This window comes from Saccostrea cucullata, unplaced genomic scaffold, assembly GCF_032062105.1.
Source record: "Saccostrea cucullata isolate Sc308-1 unplaced genomic scaffold, CSIRO_AGI_Scuc_v1 ctg13739, whole genome shotgun sequence".
Classification (NCBI taxonomy): Eukaryota; Metazoa; Mollusca; class Bivalvia; order Ostreida; family Ostreidae; genus Saccostrea; species Saccostrea cuccullata.
This window is the reverse complement of record NW_026920105.1, coordinates 1-15,305: the sequence shown is the minus strand read 5'-3', so window position 1 is coordinate 15,305 and position 15,305 is coordinate 1. Positions and strand designations below refer to the sequence as shown.

The window sequence follows — 15,305 nt, the reverse complement described above, 5'->3', positions numbered from 1 at the left end:
TATCAAAGAAGCGTTTTAAGGCAGTAATATAAGAAATCATAATGTAACAAACGAGGTTATTGTCATCAACTACATGACTGTCACGTCACTTCGGTAACGTTCATTTCACATATTATTGGGGAGTCCCCTCCACCTCAGTTCATTACCATTATTTTGTGCTGTTTCGCTGAAATTGACACCGGTCGTAACCTAGTTACTTCTAACTGTGTGCAAGGATACAGACAAAAAAATATAAGAGTCAGATGTATTTTGCTCTGATCTAACAAATGTTCGTGTTTGGTCATTGAGACTTAACATAAATCTATTCCGAATATGTCCATCGTCAGTCTTGTTAACAATTTCATTTAGTATGTTGCAACATCGTTTTTCAAAACACAAACGTACGTGCTTTTCAGCAGATCTGGAAAAATATAACCCAAAATGCAATGATTCAAACAAAACTGAGTATTCAGTAGTTGAAATGTACGTGACCGTCTTGTGTTCTGGGTTTATTTGTTTTGTTTCTTTTTCTTTTCTTTTCTTTTCTTTTTTTTTTTATAAGCCAATTTTATATACCAATTATAAGCCTATGCATACCTTGTTTTAAATTATCAACAACAAATCAATCAATATTGACGAAAAGTCGCATATGAAAAGTAAACAAACTGCAAAAAGGTTGCCAAAGATGAATTTAAAACACTTAGAAATAAATTTTCTAGCATGTGGTAAAAGTCTAAAACAATTACGAGGATAGGGAGTGCATTTAGATGGATTTATGTGGCCAGTTGTCAAATGGATTGTAACAATAATTTTGTTTCGCTCGTGTAAACGCAATTCACTGACTAAATTTAAAAAAAATGTCAGTTAGAAATACATGAAATGTACGTTACCATACGTAACGTACATTTCAAATATAAAAATCAATTCTCTTCCACAAGCATACGTTAGACACGCAATATATTGATACTATTTGAACCTGCATATCATAAGAAATGCATCATACAGGTTTCGTATTCAGAAATATATACCAGGTATCAAAATTATATTACATAAAAATTTACTTTAATATATTTTTTTCCTCAGCAGAGACGTTTCTTTTCATTAATTTTGGGATTTAGCCGACCTCCAACCTTTGAAACTTTCCTTTGTGTACACATTCGAGTGTGTGACAGTATTAGAATACATGAAAATTCGTTCGAGATTCACTTAATTCGAATTTCATGGTAACGTACATTTCAGTCACGTACATTTCAAATGATCACTTTTCATGTAAAAAATAATTTTTAATTGTGTTAAGCAAAACGTCTTTGCCAGTTTACAGGATACAAGGGGTTGCTTATTCAGAGTCGTCTCATATTTTCTACTTAATATGTATTCTTAATGGAAGAATATAGGTAACGTACATTTCTTTCTTATCTCTACGATTGAAAATGTCTTTCATTCCGGAAACATATTTATAAAAGTTGCTCAAGTTGTTCAATTTCATGTTACATTATCTAAGTAGGAGTAATTAATCCTTTGAAATTTCAAATTTAGCCCATCAATAAATAAAGGAGAACAAAACTATCAGGTGTATAATCTTTGTGTTTGCTTGTAATGTGATTGAAATAGAATTAAGCGACAGGGACATTGCACAATAAAAATTATTTATTATCACAAAGAAAATGTATTTATTGTTATGAAAAGAAATATATATGATACAAGGTTTAACTAATCAGAAAATTTTAACTTGAGAATCAAAACTATATATTACACAGAGGGGATTCAGAATAATATTTGCCTCGGCGACAGTAACGTACATTTCAAATAGGCTACTATATTTGAATTTGGAAACTCCTTAAATACCCTTTCAGATCGATAATTATATGAATTCTTATTCATTGTTATATGACTATTTATAATGTTGATTTAAAAATTACATCAGTGGTATTTCTTTTAAATGAAAATGAGGCGACATTATTTGTGCCCTTATATTGAGAATGGGTGAACAATCAATACACCCTTTACCACTTCAATCCACTTCAAAACGTGTTATTCAAAATATGGTGAAAAATGCAGTGGAAAACATGTCACCTGGAAAAAAATTTTCCTATATCAAGCACATTTGGGTATACATTTTTCTTGAAGCTTGTGAATATATATATCATGGCAGTGTTATTTTTAAAGCATTTCTTGCAGACATTTATTTCTTGAATGTGAATTTTAAGAAAAACATGATTTATTCTCATGTGCATGAAAAGATACTATCAATAAGAAAAAGTGCAGAGTTTATATGAATCAAATTGTGAAATTTTACTTAATTTATGGTTACCACATGTGACCCTATGAGAAGTTCAAGGACTTCTGTTTTTTTTTCTTCCAGATAAATTTGATGAAGAACAAAATAAAATTCAGACTTAACCCAATCATTGAACCCACTATCCAGAATCCATAAGGTATAGCAAAGCTTGATACATTTTTACCCAATGTCAAAAATATCTTTCCTTAGAAATACAAATCATAAACCTGCACACACAAGGAACAGCTATATTTAATAAACAAATAATATCACTAAAAAAAAAACATACTGGAATACGGTACATGATTACAAACAATAAAAACTGAATATTATTCATATCTGACATGTAAAAGATTTGATGATCGAGGCCAACAAGTATATTGCACAATTTTGTTAAACCACAAATACGGGACTTGGTACATTCTTGGTCATAATAATTAAAACATTCCCTCTCCAAAAGGAAACAGAGAAAAAAAAAACCAAACATTGACATTCATCACAACACTTTTCATCATTACTATCTTTCCCATAATCTTTCCTTAGAAAAAAATATGACTATATTACAACATCCTTTGTTCTGAATAAAATTTTTGGAAAAAATACAAAAAATGAGTTCCATCCCATGGACAGACAATCTGCATTTCCACTTTATAAACAGTTGTGCACCCCATCCAACAGGAACCACTGACCCTGGGGCCACATATTTCAAAATTTTCAAAAAGACATCTTCGTTTGTCAGAAATGGTTGATTAATACAAAATTGCTGATTTCAAAGCATAATAATTCATTTTCAGAATATGTTAACCCCCTCCTCCAGTGCTCCTGACCCAAGGGCCTTGAAATTAATCATTTTGGAAGAGGCACCGTTCTTCGGCATAAATTTGTACTTAGATCATTGGCATGATACCCAGGAGCAAAATGAAGGAATAGATTTTCGGAGAATTCATGTATTTTCACTATATAATCATTAGAGCCCTGCCCTAACACCAGAACCCCTGACCCTTGGGCTATGAAATTCACAAATTTGGAAGAGACAGCCTTCCTCATTATAACAATGTAATTGGTTTAATACTAAGAAGCAGAGGAGATTTTTTCAAAGAATTAATGTATTTTCCCTACCAGGGTATATAATTATTAGAGCCCAGCCCTACCAGAACCCCTGGCCCTTGGGCCATGAAATTGTCATGTTGTAAATTTTGAATTTCCCGCGGGTGACAGTAAGGGAGGTCAATATTACCGCTACATCGCCATCAATTTCAACTCATTACCGCTACATTTTTCAAATTTTCGACCGATCATTACCACTTCATTTTTTGTTTACCGAAATCAATTCATTACCGCTACATATTGAACCAGCCGAAAACAACTCATTACCGCTACATATTGAATCAGCCGAAAACAACTTATTACCGCTACATATAGAACCAGCCGAAAACAACTCATTACCGCTACATATTGAACTAGCCATGTATGGTACGGAATATGATTTCCAATCATGAAAGATAAAACATTATATAATCATTGAAAATTGCGGTTTACCTTTTTTGTTGGTTACCCCCCCCCCCCCTTTCATTTAGCCACCCACTTTCAATTTGCTTCCGAACGCCTTTGATTTAATACCAAGGAGCAGAAGAGATGATTTTTAAAGAATTAAAGCATTTTCACTGTGTAATCATTAGAGCCCCGCCCTAACACCAGAGCCCCAGACTCGGGGGCCATAATGTTAACGCACGACGAACGAGGCCCGCCGACGGAAGAAAAAAAACTCATAGCAATAGGTCACCTGAGTGACTTAGGTAACCTAAAAATGAAACTCGTAAATTTACCTATCTTGTCATCGGTCATTTTCAAATTATTTTGTATAAAAAATATTTTAATTGTTGTCACCTTAACTCTTTTCATGAAAAAACAAAGCAAAGGCAAAGAAATAAAATAAATCAAAAGAATTTATTTATAATTGAAAAATAGTTATGTAACTTCATAAAAATTAATCCATGATCTGACAGGAAACTTCAATAAATGCAAAATGTGGTCCATCATGGCATAATTTGTGAACATAGTTTATTGAAACACTTTTGAGAAAATGAAAGATCTTTGGTATAGTCTATAAAGGAAGGCCTTGGAGATCAGTGGAAAAAACGGGAGAAAAATCCTGAAGATCTCTTCTTTTGTCCATTTTCTTTCTTCTACAAATAATAAAAAAACAATTAAATAAATGTAAGGTCTATAAGTCATGCTAAGAATTTCCTGAGGTATTCATACAGTAAAATACGCTTGCAAAGTGATAGAGACAACACAATTTTCTTCTAAATACAACTCGGTACATGTATACCTGAGAAGTATTTAAATAATACGTTTTAAAAAAAATCTCTGTGTTGTTAGCTAAATTCGTAATAAGCGTGTTCGGTATAATGGTGTTTAACTGTATAAGATAAATGTCTACTATACTATAAGACTGAGTATAGGTACATGTATTTCTATTTAAACTTTCTTGAAAACATGTGAATGGGTTTTATTCATGTTGCACTGTATCATAAATATTATGTTTGATACATTTGTACATCAAATTTACTTACATTTCTGCATAGCAACTTGAATGACAAATTCCATTTACTTCCTTTCTTGCAAATCTGTGAGAACAATACATAAATCATATTAAAAATAATCATTTTTTAATAAATTGTTAATTGTTGTTACTAGAAAATGTTTAATTTAAGATGCAAATTTGGAGTATAGGCCCCTATATGATAAGAGCCAATTCTGGCCCCCTAAAAATCTACATTTTAGAATGACATTCAGATATGTTTAATTGATATTTATTTTGAAGAAGAGATTATATTAGAAATATTTCTAATATATTTTTCACATTTATATGCACTCTCTAGCTGTAAATGACATGAGAAATAATGCTATTTCTGCTATTTAACAAAAAAGCCAAAAATACGCCTTTTTCTTGATGTTTTTTTCTTATGGGAAACATAGAGCGCAGTGTAGAACATACATAATTTTTCTGTCACTAATCAGTATTGGATAGATACATCTTTGTAAAATATAAAAATATAAAGCTTGTTCTAGGCTGCGCTCTATATTTTCTGGAAGAAAAACTGCTTGAAAATAAGCAGTTTTACACAAAATATGCTAAAATGGCGGGAAAACGTGATTTTTATGATGTCATATTTCTAAAATAACGGCATTTTGATCAAAATGAAAATGACCTATAAAGGTCGCATATATAGCTGTACAAATTAAAGCTATATATAAAGTAAAATTAAGATATTCATTTTAAGGGGCCAATTGAGACACTTACCATATATCGCTCTTTGAGTAAGGAATAAGAAATCACCATATAACAACAAAGTAATATGTTACTTAAAGCAAGAGGCCCATGGGCCACATCGCTCACCTGAGTAACTTGGGTGATGCAGTTCTTATCAGATTCCCCCTCTTGTTATACCTATCATGCCCCACTACCCCCTTCCCTTTTATGATTTTAAGAATTTAATATCTACACTACCCAAGGATGCTTCCATATAACTTCCAGATTTTTAAAGATTTGTTCTATATACTTCTATGTAAAACTTGGATTCCCTATTGTGGCCCCGCCCTACCCCCGGGGGTCATGATTTTATCAATTTAATATTTACACTACCCAAGGATGCTTCCATATAAGTTTCAGCTTTCCTGGCCCAGTGGTTCTTGAGAAGAAGATTTGTTAGTGACCCCACCCTATTTTTGTCTTTTCTTGATTATCTCCCTTTGTAAAGGGACTTGGCCCTTCATTTTAACAATTTAAACTCCCCTTCAACCAAGGATGCTTTGTACCAAGTTTGGTTAAAATTGGCCTATTGGTTCTTGAGAAGAAGTCGAATGTGTGAAAAGTTTACAGACGGACGGACAGACGGACGGACGACGGACAAAATGTGATCAGAAAAGCTCACTTGAGCCTTTGGCTCAGGTGAGCTAAAAAGTACAAAGTACCAGTTGACTGCAACATTTTTAATGAGTTATAAGTACTAGAATATAAAAGTACTTGGGAAACATACCTGATCAGTCTTTTGTTCAGTATCTATTAGACGTGTCTCATATTCTGGTCCACTTGTACATCCATCTCTAGCCAGCTCAGTGGGAATACTCTTGGAGCAAATTTCTACCAGTGACAAGGGGTTCTAAAAGTAAAAGCATTTATCACATAAGATTTATCCTTCAATCGGAGTTCCTCGGATGACTCGTACCTCGCACATTAATGGAGCGTAGCGGAGTCAGCCGAGGACTGCCGATTGTTTATCCTTAGGTTTTAAAATACTTCATTCGCATTTGCTTGTGTACAGAAATTTGAATTAAATGAGGAAGGTTAAAATAATCCGTACCGGTGACATTAAGACCTCCATGAAACGTATTGATGGTAGTAACATTAGTTTGATATAGGGGTTCAGTTCTTCATCCTGAAAAAAAGAATGAGATATGTCAATTGTTTTCTGTTTTATGCCCTTGATTTACCCCGGTTAAAACATCTTTGTAGTTTCTAATCTCAAATTTGATTTTTAAACACTTTTAATAGCAAATGTTTAGAACATCTACTCACTTCTAACTCCATGGTGTCTTTTAAAGGAGAATTGGCTCTGGATTCCTTGATCTCTTCATATTGTTCCTCCTATTAAAAATATCAAAATAAGTCTAGAAACTCAGAGTGATTATATTTTTATTTTATAAGCACTTCAAAAATCAGTCCTTATACATGTTCGTGTAAAATGTATTTTTATACAACTGGAATTAAACCCTTTTAAATTGATGTCAACAAAAAAAAAGTTTTATTATAACCTGAAAATGGTAATTTTATCTGAATGGACAATTATAATATCTAATAACTTACAATCACTGTGTCAAATCCTGGTTTATAATAATTTCTTTTTTGCCATTCATATCTGTAACACGCGTGAATGGTATCATCCCCAACAAATGGCTGAAATATAGATTTACACAATCTATTACTGTAAACCAACTTTTATTCGCGTGCGAGAAATACCCGCGAGTTCCGCGACCTTCTTTAACTCGCGAATATTAATAACAGCGAACCATTCATTTTGCTAAGGATTTGTAGCGAATATTTCCTCGGTCACGGAAATTAATCTTCGCGGATTCATTTTAAACTGACGAATCGCGAATAAAAGATGACGCGAATAATAGTTGGTTTACAGTATACAACTTTGATAAAGAAAAAGAAATATTCACTTCTTGATTAAATATTTAACTTATTCTGTTCTTAAATTATAAGACCGAACTTTAAAAGAAAGAAGGACGGCTCTTACTTCGAGACATGGTAATTGGCGTCCTAACCATCCGAGGTATTCTTCTCCGCTTGAAAATTCTGGTTTGATGTCTTCGTCGTCATTTTCTGCTGCTAGCTGTTCCATAGGTTCTCCCTCCTGGAGAAAATTTAGGAAACGTAAATAAAGTCAATTCGACAGTAGTTTTATATTAAGAAGTCAACTGAATGAACATGAAATTGAAAAGTTATATTTAATTTTTTGAATTAGAGCATGATTGAAATGACTCACAAAGAGTGTTTCCAGCCAAGGCGTGTAGCTGAAATCGTCCCGACTCCATTGGCGGAAGAAATAATGATGAACCTCATATTCTGGTAAAAATGGCTAAAAAAGAAAGAAGAAAAAATGTAGACTTCAAATCCGAAATTGAAATAATAACATGATCATACACAATGTATTGATATCGAAAGTACAATCATTATTTTTTCACTATAGAAATATCCTTTCTGCTGAATTTTGCATTAGATTATTTTTAGATTATTTTACTTACTTCCAGATAAGAGAGTCTTCCCTCCACCCAATCGAGAAATTCTGATCCGCTAGAAAATTCTGGTGTAATGTCCTCTTCGGGTTTTATTTTGTACAAATCTTCCTCTGCTTCTTCCTTGAAAAAAATATGAACAATAATTTCAGTTCATTTCCGCATTGAAAAAGTTTCCAAAATGAATTGAAATTATCACCCTGTAAAAGTCCTAAAAGTTGCATTTCGCCTTTTGTTACTCTTTCTTACCTTAATTGTGTCCAAGTCCTCAGCATATTCTTTGATCCTCCACAGCTCTCTTGCTATGGTCGCATCGTCCGGTAGATAAATCTGAAAATTGTTTCACTTATTAATCAACATAATAAAATTTAAATTTTTATTTGTTATGAAAGTAAACGTATGAAAATGCACCATACAGTTTTGTTATAAAACAAATTAAAAAAAAAAAGTACCTTAAAGATATTTTCTGGTATGTCAAAGAAATTGCCTCTGCTAAAGTTGTTTGGGGAGATTTTTGCAATATCTTTCCTTTTTTCCTAAAAAAAAATATATAAGTCAAGTTAATACGATGAAGTTTGTGAAATCAAAAAATTATATTCATCCGAAATTATTCCAAAAGAAAAGTATAACTACCTCTCTTCTACGCTCCTCTTTGAGTTCCAATTCCTTCTTGAATTCCGTCATATCGTTTGGAACAGCCGCCTAAATTCAAAAGGTCATGATAATACGATGATTATCTTTTTGTACATTCAACTAAAAATCATTTTCGCTCAAAAAAAAGGGGGGGGGGGCTTCGAAAAATTTTTGACTTACTCTCATCTTCATCTGCATCTTGTTCAGCCTGTTATTCAAGCTCATCAGAAATTCATTACCATTTCTGTATTCTCTTTCTTCATTTACATCCTAAAAGAAAAAAATATTGTGACATATTATATATATGCAGTATAATTATTTAAGACTTTTTAGATTATATTATTTTGCAAACTAAATATTTAAATTACCATCGTGATTGCTCTTGCTAATTATAAGTTGTCTGCTTTGTTGTCTTTCATCAAAGCGATTATGACGTCATAGTTAAAAGTTCCCATCATAGAAACGCTAACTAAAACCCTTTCGGTTTCCAAACCCGATAGATTTTTTTTATATTGATGTACAAAACACTTTTCTTTTATATTTATTATAAGAGATGTTTATAAATGTAAAAAAAAAAAGATAATATCTCTCATAAATAATGGAAACAAATGATGCTAAAAATATTAACAATTTTCTTTTTTCTTATTAGAGCAGTTTTAATTTCTCGTTGCTTTTCACATATATATATGTATTATATAAATTATCAATCTAAAGTCGTTTTAATATCGAAATAAGTATTCGCAGTCTTTAAAGTTTTTAGAAATATTGTTATAAAGATGTTGGCTGAAGATTACTTACCATTGTCTTCATTTGAATTTCAAAATAATGATGAATCTTTACATTCAGCTTTGTTGGTCATAAATCACAAGTCTGCGCTCTTGCATTGGAAGCAATTGTGACGTCACAATGCGCAACGTCATCGTGCTTTATCCAAACCCGATGGAAAATAATTTTGTATCGGTGGAATAAAAAAATATAAAAGTAAGTACAATGCAAAAAGGGGGGAAGGAAAGAAAGGAAATAACACAACTCATCAAATATAAATAGTTTATAAAGAACATAGTTTTGAAAATAATGGGGGAAAATGGATTATGTACTAGCCAGTGACAAACTTCGTTCATTACCTTCCAACGTCCAGTTTGGCCTTAGAAATTTGACTTTGACCTTAAACCAAGAAGGGAAATTTTTATTCCATTTAGAACACCTGAAATAATTTCAAAGGCTTGTTTTTAGGCAGACAAATCAAGTTTTTTTTTATCTATATTCTTTCCAATTCAAATGACCACCCACACCCTGCATACTTTTCATCAAATGCTTAAGGAACAGACCCCTAGCAAGGATTTCAAAAGTGGGTAGAGGGCAACAACAATAAAATGTATGGAAGGGGGGCAACCTACATATAAATGAAAATTTACTAAAGCAAAATACCATACTCATAAAAAATTTGGCTCTTTTTAGATTTTAAAATGACACATCCATATTTTTAAAATGACATATCCATATTATTGTTACTTCTTGATTTTTTTTTCATCTCATGAGAGAGCATGTATCTCTTCATTTTAGCAAACTTTCATTTCTCTTCATTCAAGGATACTTTATTGCAAGTTTGTTTGAAACTGGTTAAGTTCTGGAGGAGAGGGTTGAATTTTTTTAAAAAGTTTACTGATATCACAAACGGACAAATGGACATGAACACACTTTGATAAGAAAAGCTTACTTTTTGGCCCAAGTGAGTTAATAAAAATCAAAACAAGCACAACAGAATGAGTGGTGAAATTGTTTATCTAACAATATTGCTGTAATGTTGTACATAAATAGAGGAATGCATCATATTTTGTTAAAGAATTATTCTACATATATAAAGAAAATTTGTACATTTTCATCAAGAGTATCATAAATCAAATAGAGTTAGAAAAAATACGCAGTTGGGAAACAACAAAGAGAAATCAATTTTTTTGACAAGATTTGTAAAACTGAAACTAAACCACCCAACAATAAAAAGTTAGGAAACATTAAAAATGGCCACATATAAGGAGCATGGTGACTAGGTGTTGATCACAGTGTTAAGTTATAAATAAAATCATCCCTTCCCAAAGGATATTTCAAAGTACCGTGTAATTGTTTTACTTTCAAAATTATCTGATGGCTTTTAAATACCAGATTTTTGCTTTGCCTTTGATCAAAATCAGCATTTCTAAATACAGGCTAACCTTTCAAAATATGAAAAGATAATCAAAGTCTAGAAACATACATGTAGAAGCTGTAAAATCTCTGGACTAAACTTTATCCCCCATAAAAAAAACTGTTGATTAACATTTATACAATCTTTACATTTGGTTCAAAGGTACATGTATAGTAGGGGGAAAATTTTTTTAACAAGTTTAAAGCAAATTAAACAGTTCAGACCAGAACATACATATGGACGGTAGAATGAGACTAAATATGGAATAAAATTTGATTGAAAAAAAATATGGCTATTAATTAAAAATTAGGATATTATAATTTATTACATTGGCATATATGTATTTTTTAAATTTTCAAGACTGAAATAATATGTAATACAATATGGATTTTTTTTGTATGGAACTAACATTAGATTACATGGGAATATAATCTTAAACTTATAACACTCAATACACAAACATGTGTAAAAATCCCTGTGTTATGAATAAATATATAAAAATGCTTATAAATACATAATGATTTTATGGCAATTTTTGGTTGGGGAAAAAAAGATGTTATAAAATATACAGAAATGAATTACAATTTTTAAAGAAGATGCTTGAAAATGATAGAAAATAGTGTTAGCTGCTTTGAATAATGATGATGAAAACATGAACAAAACAATGCGTCATAACTAAGAAATTTAACAGGTGCAGCCAAAAAAAGGCATGTATGAAAATTATGGCACAGAATGTTTTACATAAAGGGTTAGTGATGAGATTGACACAAATGAAAATGAATTCATGACATAACAGAAATTGCGTGATAAGTGAGAGCAGTACAATGATATACCTGGTACAATATGTGGAAAATACATATACAAATAATATCAAAAATTAATTGCAAGATATACATGTATGGTATACTTTATAAACTAATGCTTGTTACAGAAAATTTGTTTATTTTTGTTTGTTCTTTAAGAGTTTGATGATTTTTTTTCTTTACACACAAAAACCAGAAAATCTATGCATATATAAATAAAAAGGAAAAATACAAGATACGAAAAAAAAAAATCCCATACAAATTCTGGATATTTGAATATACATGTAAATATAGGAAGACACTGATTGCACATATACAATTGCTTAACAAATACAATCCATGCAAATACAGGTATATATTAACTGAAAAATAACACGTGTTACAACTTATATGTGAATACAAAACATTATATGAACAATGACCCATCTGTTACAAAGGATCAAATAAAGAGAAATACAGGGGTAAAGGGACTGAGTTAATTATCTAGAAATAGGGAACAAAAATGAACAAAAAATACTGTGTAAATGTATAAATAATGTTGCACTTCATCAATAATTTTTTTTTTGATCTTGTGGAATCTTCAAGGTCACAAACTTTTTAGAGCATCCAGACAGGCAAGATAGACTAAAGTATACTGGTCCTGAAAGAAAGTTCATAATGTCAACGGTCAATTTAAAATGGCAAAACAGCATCCATGTACCAATTCTGAAAATTATCTGGCAATCAAGGAAAAAAATTTTTTTTTCAGACAGTAGAAGGAAATTTGTATATGGAATGTTTTACAAGAACAGACAAAACTTAAGTGTATAAATATAATTAGCTAGTGCTCAAAATCTTTGATGGCCTTAAAATTACTTGTAAATTACTCATACAATAATAAATTTAAGATTACTTTCTCCATTTTTATAAACTTAAAGAAAACTTCAGAGTTCTAAAAAAAAAAATGCTAGAAATCTCTAACCTTGACTTGAATCATGCCATATCTCTGCTTGCGTAGCTCTGTTACTATTTCAAATATATCACACTGAAAAAGAGAATAGCAGCATAATAAATTCCATATATTCCTTAACAAAACCATATACATATGAAAACAAGTCATGGTATGTAATTTGAAAATAATTAATAAACTTCATAAAATTCTTTCCATTTTTATGCGCCCAGATCAATAGTCTGTTTGTTTATCTGTCTGTCTGTTGTCAACGTTAACCTTTGCCATAACTTTTACACCATGAGAGATAGAGGCTTCATCTTTAGTATGCATATTTCACCATTTTAAAAGTTCTTTCAGATGACTCCAAGGTCAAAGACTTAATGACCTTAACTGATACATATATGCTGAAAATAGCTTTTTCAAACTTTCGCCATAACTTTTCACATTTGGTATACATACTCCATCAATTAAGTTCTTTCAAATGGCACCAAGATCAATGATCTTCTTACCCTGACTGACCAATATGCTAAAATTTTTTTTTTAACTTTGCTGCCGCCTGACACATAGTGTTTCATAAACACATCTTATTTCTTATTATTTTGCTTTCACTTTGTACACACATACCCGCCCTTTCTTTTCAATCTGAGCCAGGGCCAGATCTATGGTGATGAGAACACCAGTTCTTCCTATCCCCGCACTGCAGTGGACAAGAATGGGCCCTGTGGTATGATGGGCGTGGATCAACTGTAGGTACTGTCAACATAACAAACAAACCAGTTACAGCAAAGGAAATGTCTTTATAATAGTTTCACCTTTATAATACATCATTATATAGTTAAATCTTCAAGTCACATACTTATAATACTGTAAATAATACCTCCATAAAAAAGTTTTAACTTTAAAATATTTGTTGTTTCCCATTCATTTTATTAAAATAATTCGTGTGAAAAAGAAATTGAAAACTGTGGAATCATCATTGTAAATGGAGATTTTGTGGATTTTGTTTTGGAAAATCAAATACAATAAAGAATTTTTTTTTTAGCTGAGGATGAACCTTAAATCGACATCCTGATGTTAAGGGGGGACCTATGTCGTTCTACGTCAAGGCAGCGTTATGTGACGTCACAATAGCGACGTTTGCTGTTACCTGTTGACTCTTGCAACTGTGAGATAGGCATAACATTGCTGATAATCAATAACGTACACAATTTACAAAAAAGAAAATTTATTCATCATTAATAACAGTTTTATTTGATTTATGAATTCTCTCTTCCTTTGGTTGATAATTCATAGCAATTTCTGTTGTGAAAAAATACCTCGATAATATGCTGATATAATAGTGCAAAAAAGAGATAAAATTCAGCAAAGAAAGCGGCTTAAATCAGGGAAATATGTTTAATTTTATAATTACCATTAATCGATTTTCTGGAGAAAACTAAGAAAAAAATTGAGAAATTTACTTGAACAGGTGTATATTTGCTTATTGATTTATATAGTACATGTAGATTTTATTGTATAAAGTCATTCCTAGGTTCTAATAGGCATTGGTTGTTGACGGGGATGTGGGGAGGGGGGGGGAGAAACAGAATGAATGGAATGTAGAAGAAAATTATCTATTTAAATTAGTTTTAATCAAAACAAAATACTCGTTTTCTGCAAAATAGTTTTATATTCAGATATTTGTAAGTACTTACTTACCCTTTTTTAGTGCAGAAAGGTCAATATTTATGACACAAGAGTACCAAAATAAAAGAAAACATCATATTTCTCGTTTATTTTATCATAAAGGTATACTTTTTTCTTTGTTGAAATAAAGAGATGAATCATTTCTTTCCAAAAATATGAATAACAACATTTTCACACAAAGACTTTTTAAGATATTACCTGTTATGCATGTCGGAATTGCAAAAAATATGACAAGAAAAAATGGGGTAATACTAACATTGTGCTCCATAATAATATTTCATGCGAGATGGATTTCAATGAATTTGCCTCCATTTTAAAGATACAAGTCATATAAATTAAATAAGTGTTGATTTTGACTATGATTTGACATTTTTGGTTCTTTTTAGCGCATATTTGGGGTAGAACAATAATGTCTGAAAATAATCTATTTTTAGCATTTCACACTGTTTTTGCACGTGCTCTTGTGTAAAAGTAAGCATATAAAGGTATTGTTTTAAATACCTAAAAATTAAGAGCAAGTGGTAAGGAAAGAAATATCAAAGTTTTGAAAATTTCACACAAAGACTTTTCGGACATAGGTCCCCCCTTAAGGACAAGATACTGTACATGTATATAAAAAGTGGGCTTCATATTTTAGTGGCTTTGGCACAGACAACAGTGCTCTAATTAATGAATACCGCTAAAGAATAATACGACATACAGTGCGGAAGTGTGTAGCGTTAATTCATGAATATGCCAATAACTGCATGCCAAGTGATTGCGCTAAAATTTTGAATACACCAATATATGTGCACGTACAGTAATTTCTATGACGTTAAGATTAATAAGCATTGGAATTTGACTAACTGACCTGTAGGAGTGGTTTTGTGTTGGGGACTGCTTGATCAGGCCAATTTGTGAACATGAAGTGATACACTAATCGACCTTTTCCTTCTGCCATGTTTTCTATCATTATTTCTCTGACATCAAAGTGCTCCAGATACTGCACCCTCAATAAACTCAGCTTGT

General features: G+C 31.5%; 2 protein-coding genes across 2 annotated transcripts; both read right to left on the bottom strand.

Annotated features, from left to right (window-relative positions):
• Window positions 1-4,211: 4,211 nt before the first annotated feature.
• On the bottom strand, window positions 4,212-9,944 carry LOC134243464 (uncharacterized). The gene is made up of 14 exons (XM_062725720.1): window positions 9,494-9,944; window positions 8,876-8,965; window positions 8,696-8,764; window positions 8,515-8,598; window positions 8,312-8,392; window positions 8,072-8,185; window positions 7,813-7,905; window positions 7,564-7,680; window positions 7,128-7,217; window positions 6,840-6,908; window positions 6,625-6,699; window positions 6,301-6,423; window positions 4,834-4,887; window positions 4,212-4,443 (listed from the first exon to the last, which is right to left on the bottom strand). The coding sequence occupies exons 1-14, from the start codon at window positions 9,503-9,505 to the stop codon at window positions 4,384-4,386; spliced, it is 1,131 nt and encodes a 376-aa protein (XP_062581704.1). The 5' UTR covers window positions 9,506-9,944; the 3' UTR covers window positions 4,212-4,383.
• Window positions 9,945-10,459: 515 nt separating this feature from the next.
• On the bottom strand, window positions 10,460-15,299 carry LOC134243469 (tyrosine-protein phosphatase non-receptor type 20-like). The gene is made up of 4 exons (XM_062725735.1): window positions 15,148-15,299; window positions 13,236-13,364; window positions 12,642-12,704; window positions 10,460-12,320 (listed from the first exon to the last, which is right to left on the bottom strand). The coding sequence occupies exons 1-4, from the start codon at window positions 15,247-15,249 to the stop codon at window positions 12,267-12,269; spliced, it is 348 nt and encodes a 115-aa protein (XP_062581719.1). The 5' UTR covers window positions 15,250-15,299; the 3' UTR covers window positions 10,460-12,266.
• Window positions 15,300-15,305: the final 6 nt, after the last annotated feature.

Excerpts from the sequence above, each read along its gene's own strand:
- LOC134243464 (XM_062725720.1), bottom strand. Across the intron at positions 8,186-8,311 it reads AGGACTTGGACACAATTAAG|GAAGAAGCAGAGGAAGATTT; the intron begins GTAAGAAAGAGT and ends ATTTTTTTCAAG. Across the intron at positions 4,888-6,300 it reads CTGAACAAAAGACTGATCAG|ATTTGCAAGAAAGGAAGTAA; the intron begins GTATGTTTCCCA and ends TTGTTCTCACAG.
- LOC134243469 (XM_062725735.1), bottom strand. The coding sequence starts at position 15,249 with ATGATAGAAAACATGGCAGAAGGAAAAGGTCGATTAGTGTATCACTTC. Across the intron at positions 12,705-13,235 it reads AGATTGAAAAGAAAGGGCGG|TGTGATATATTTGAAATAGT; the intron begins GTATGTGTGTAC and ends TCTCTTTTTCAG. Across the intron at positions 12,321-12,641 it reads ATGGCATGATTCAAGTCAAG|GACCAGTATACTTTAGTCTA; the intron begins GTTAGAGATTTC and ends ACTTTCTTTCAG.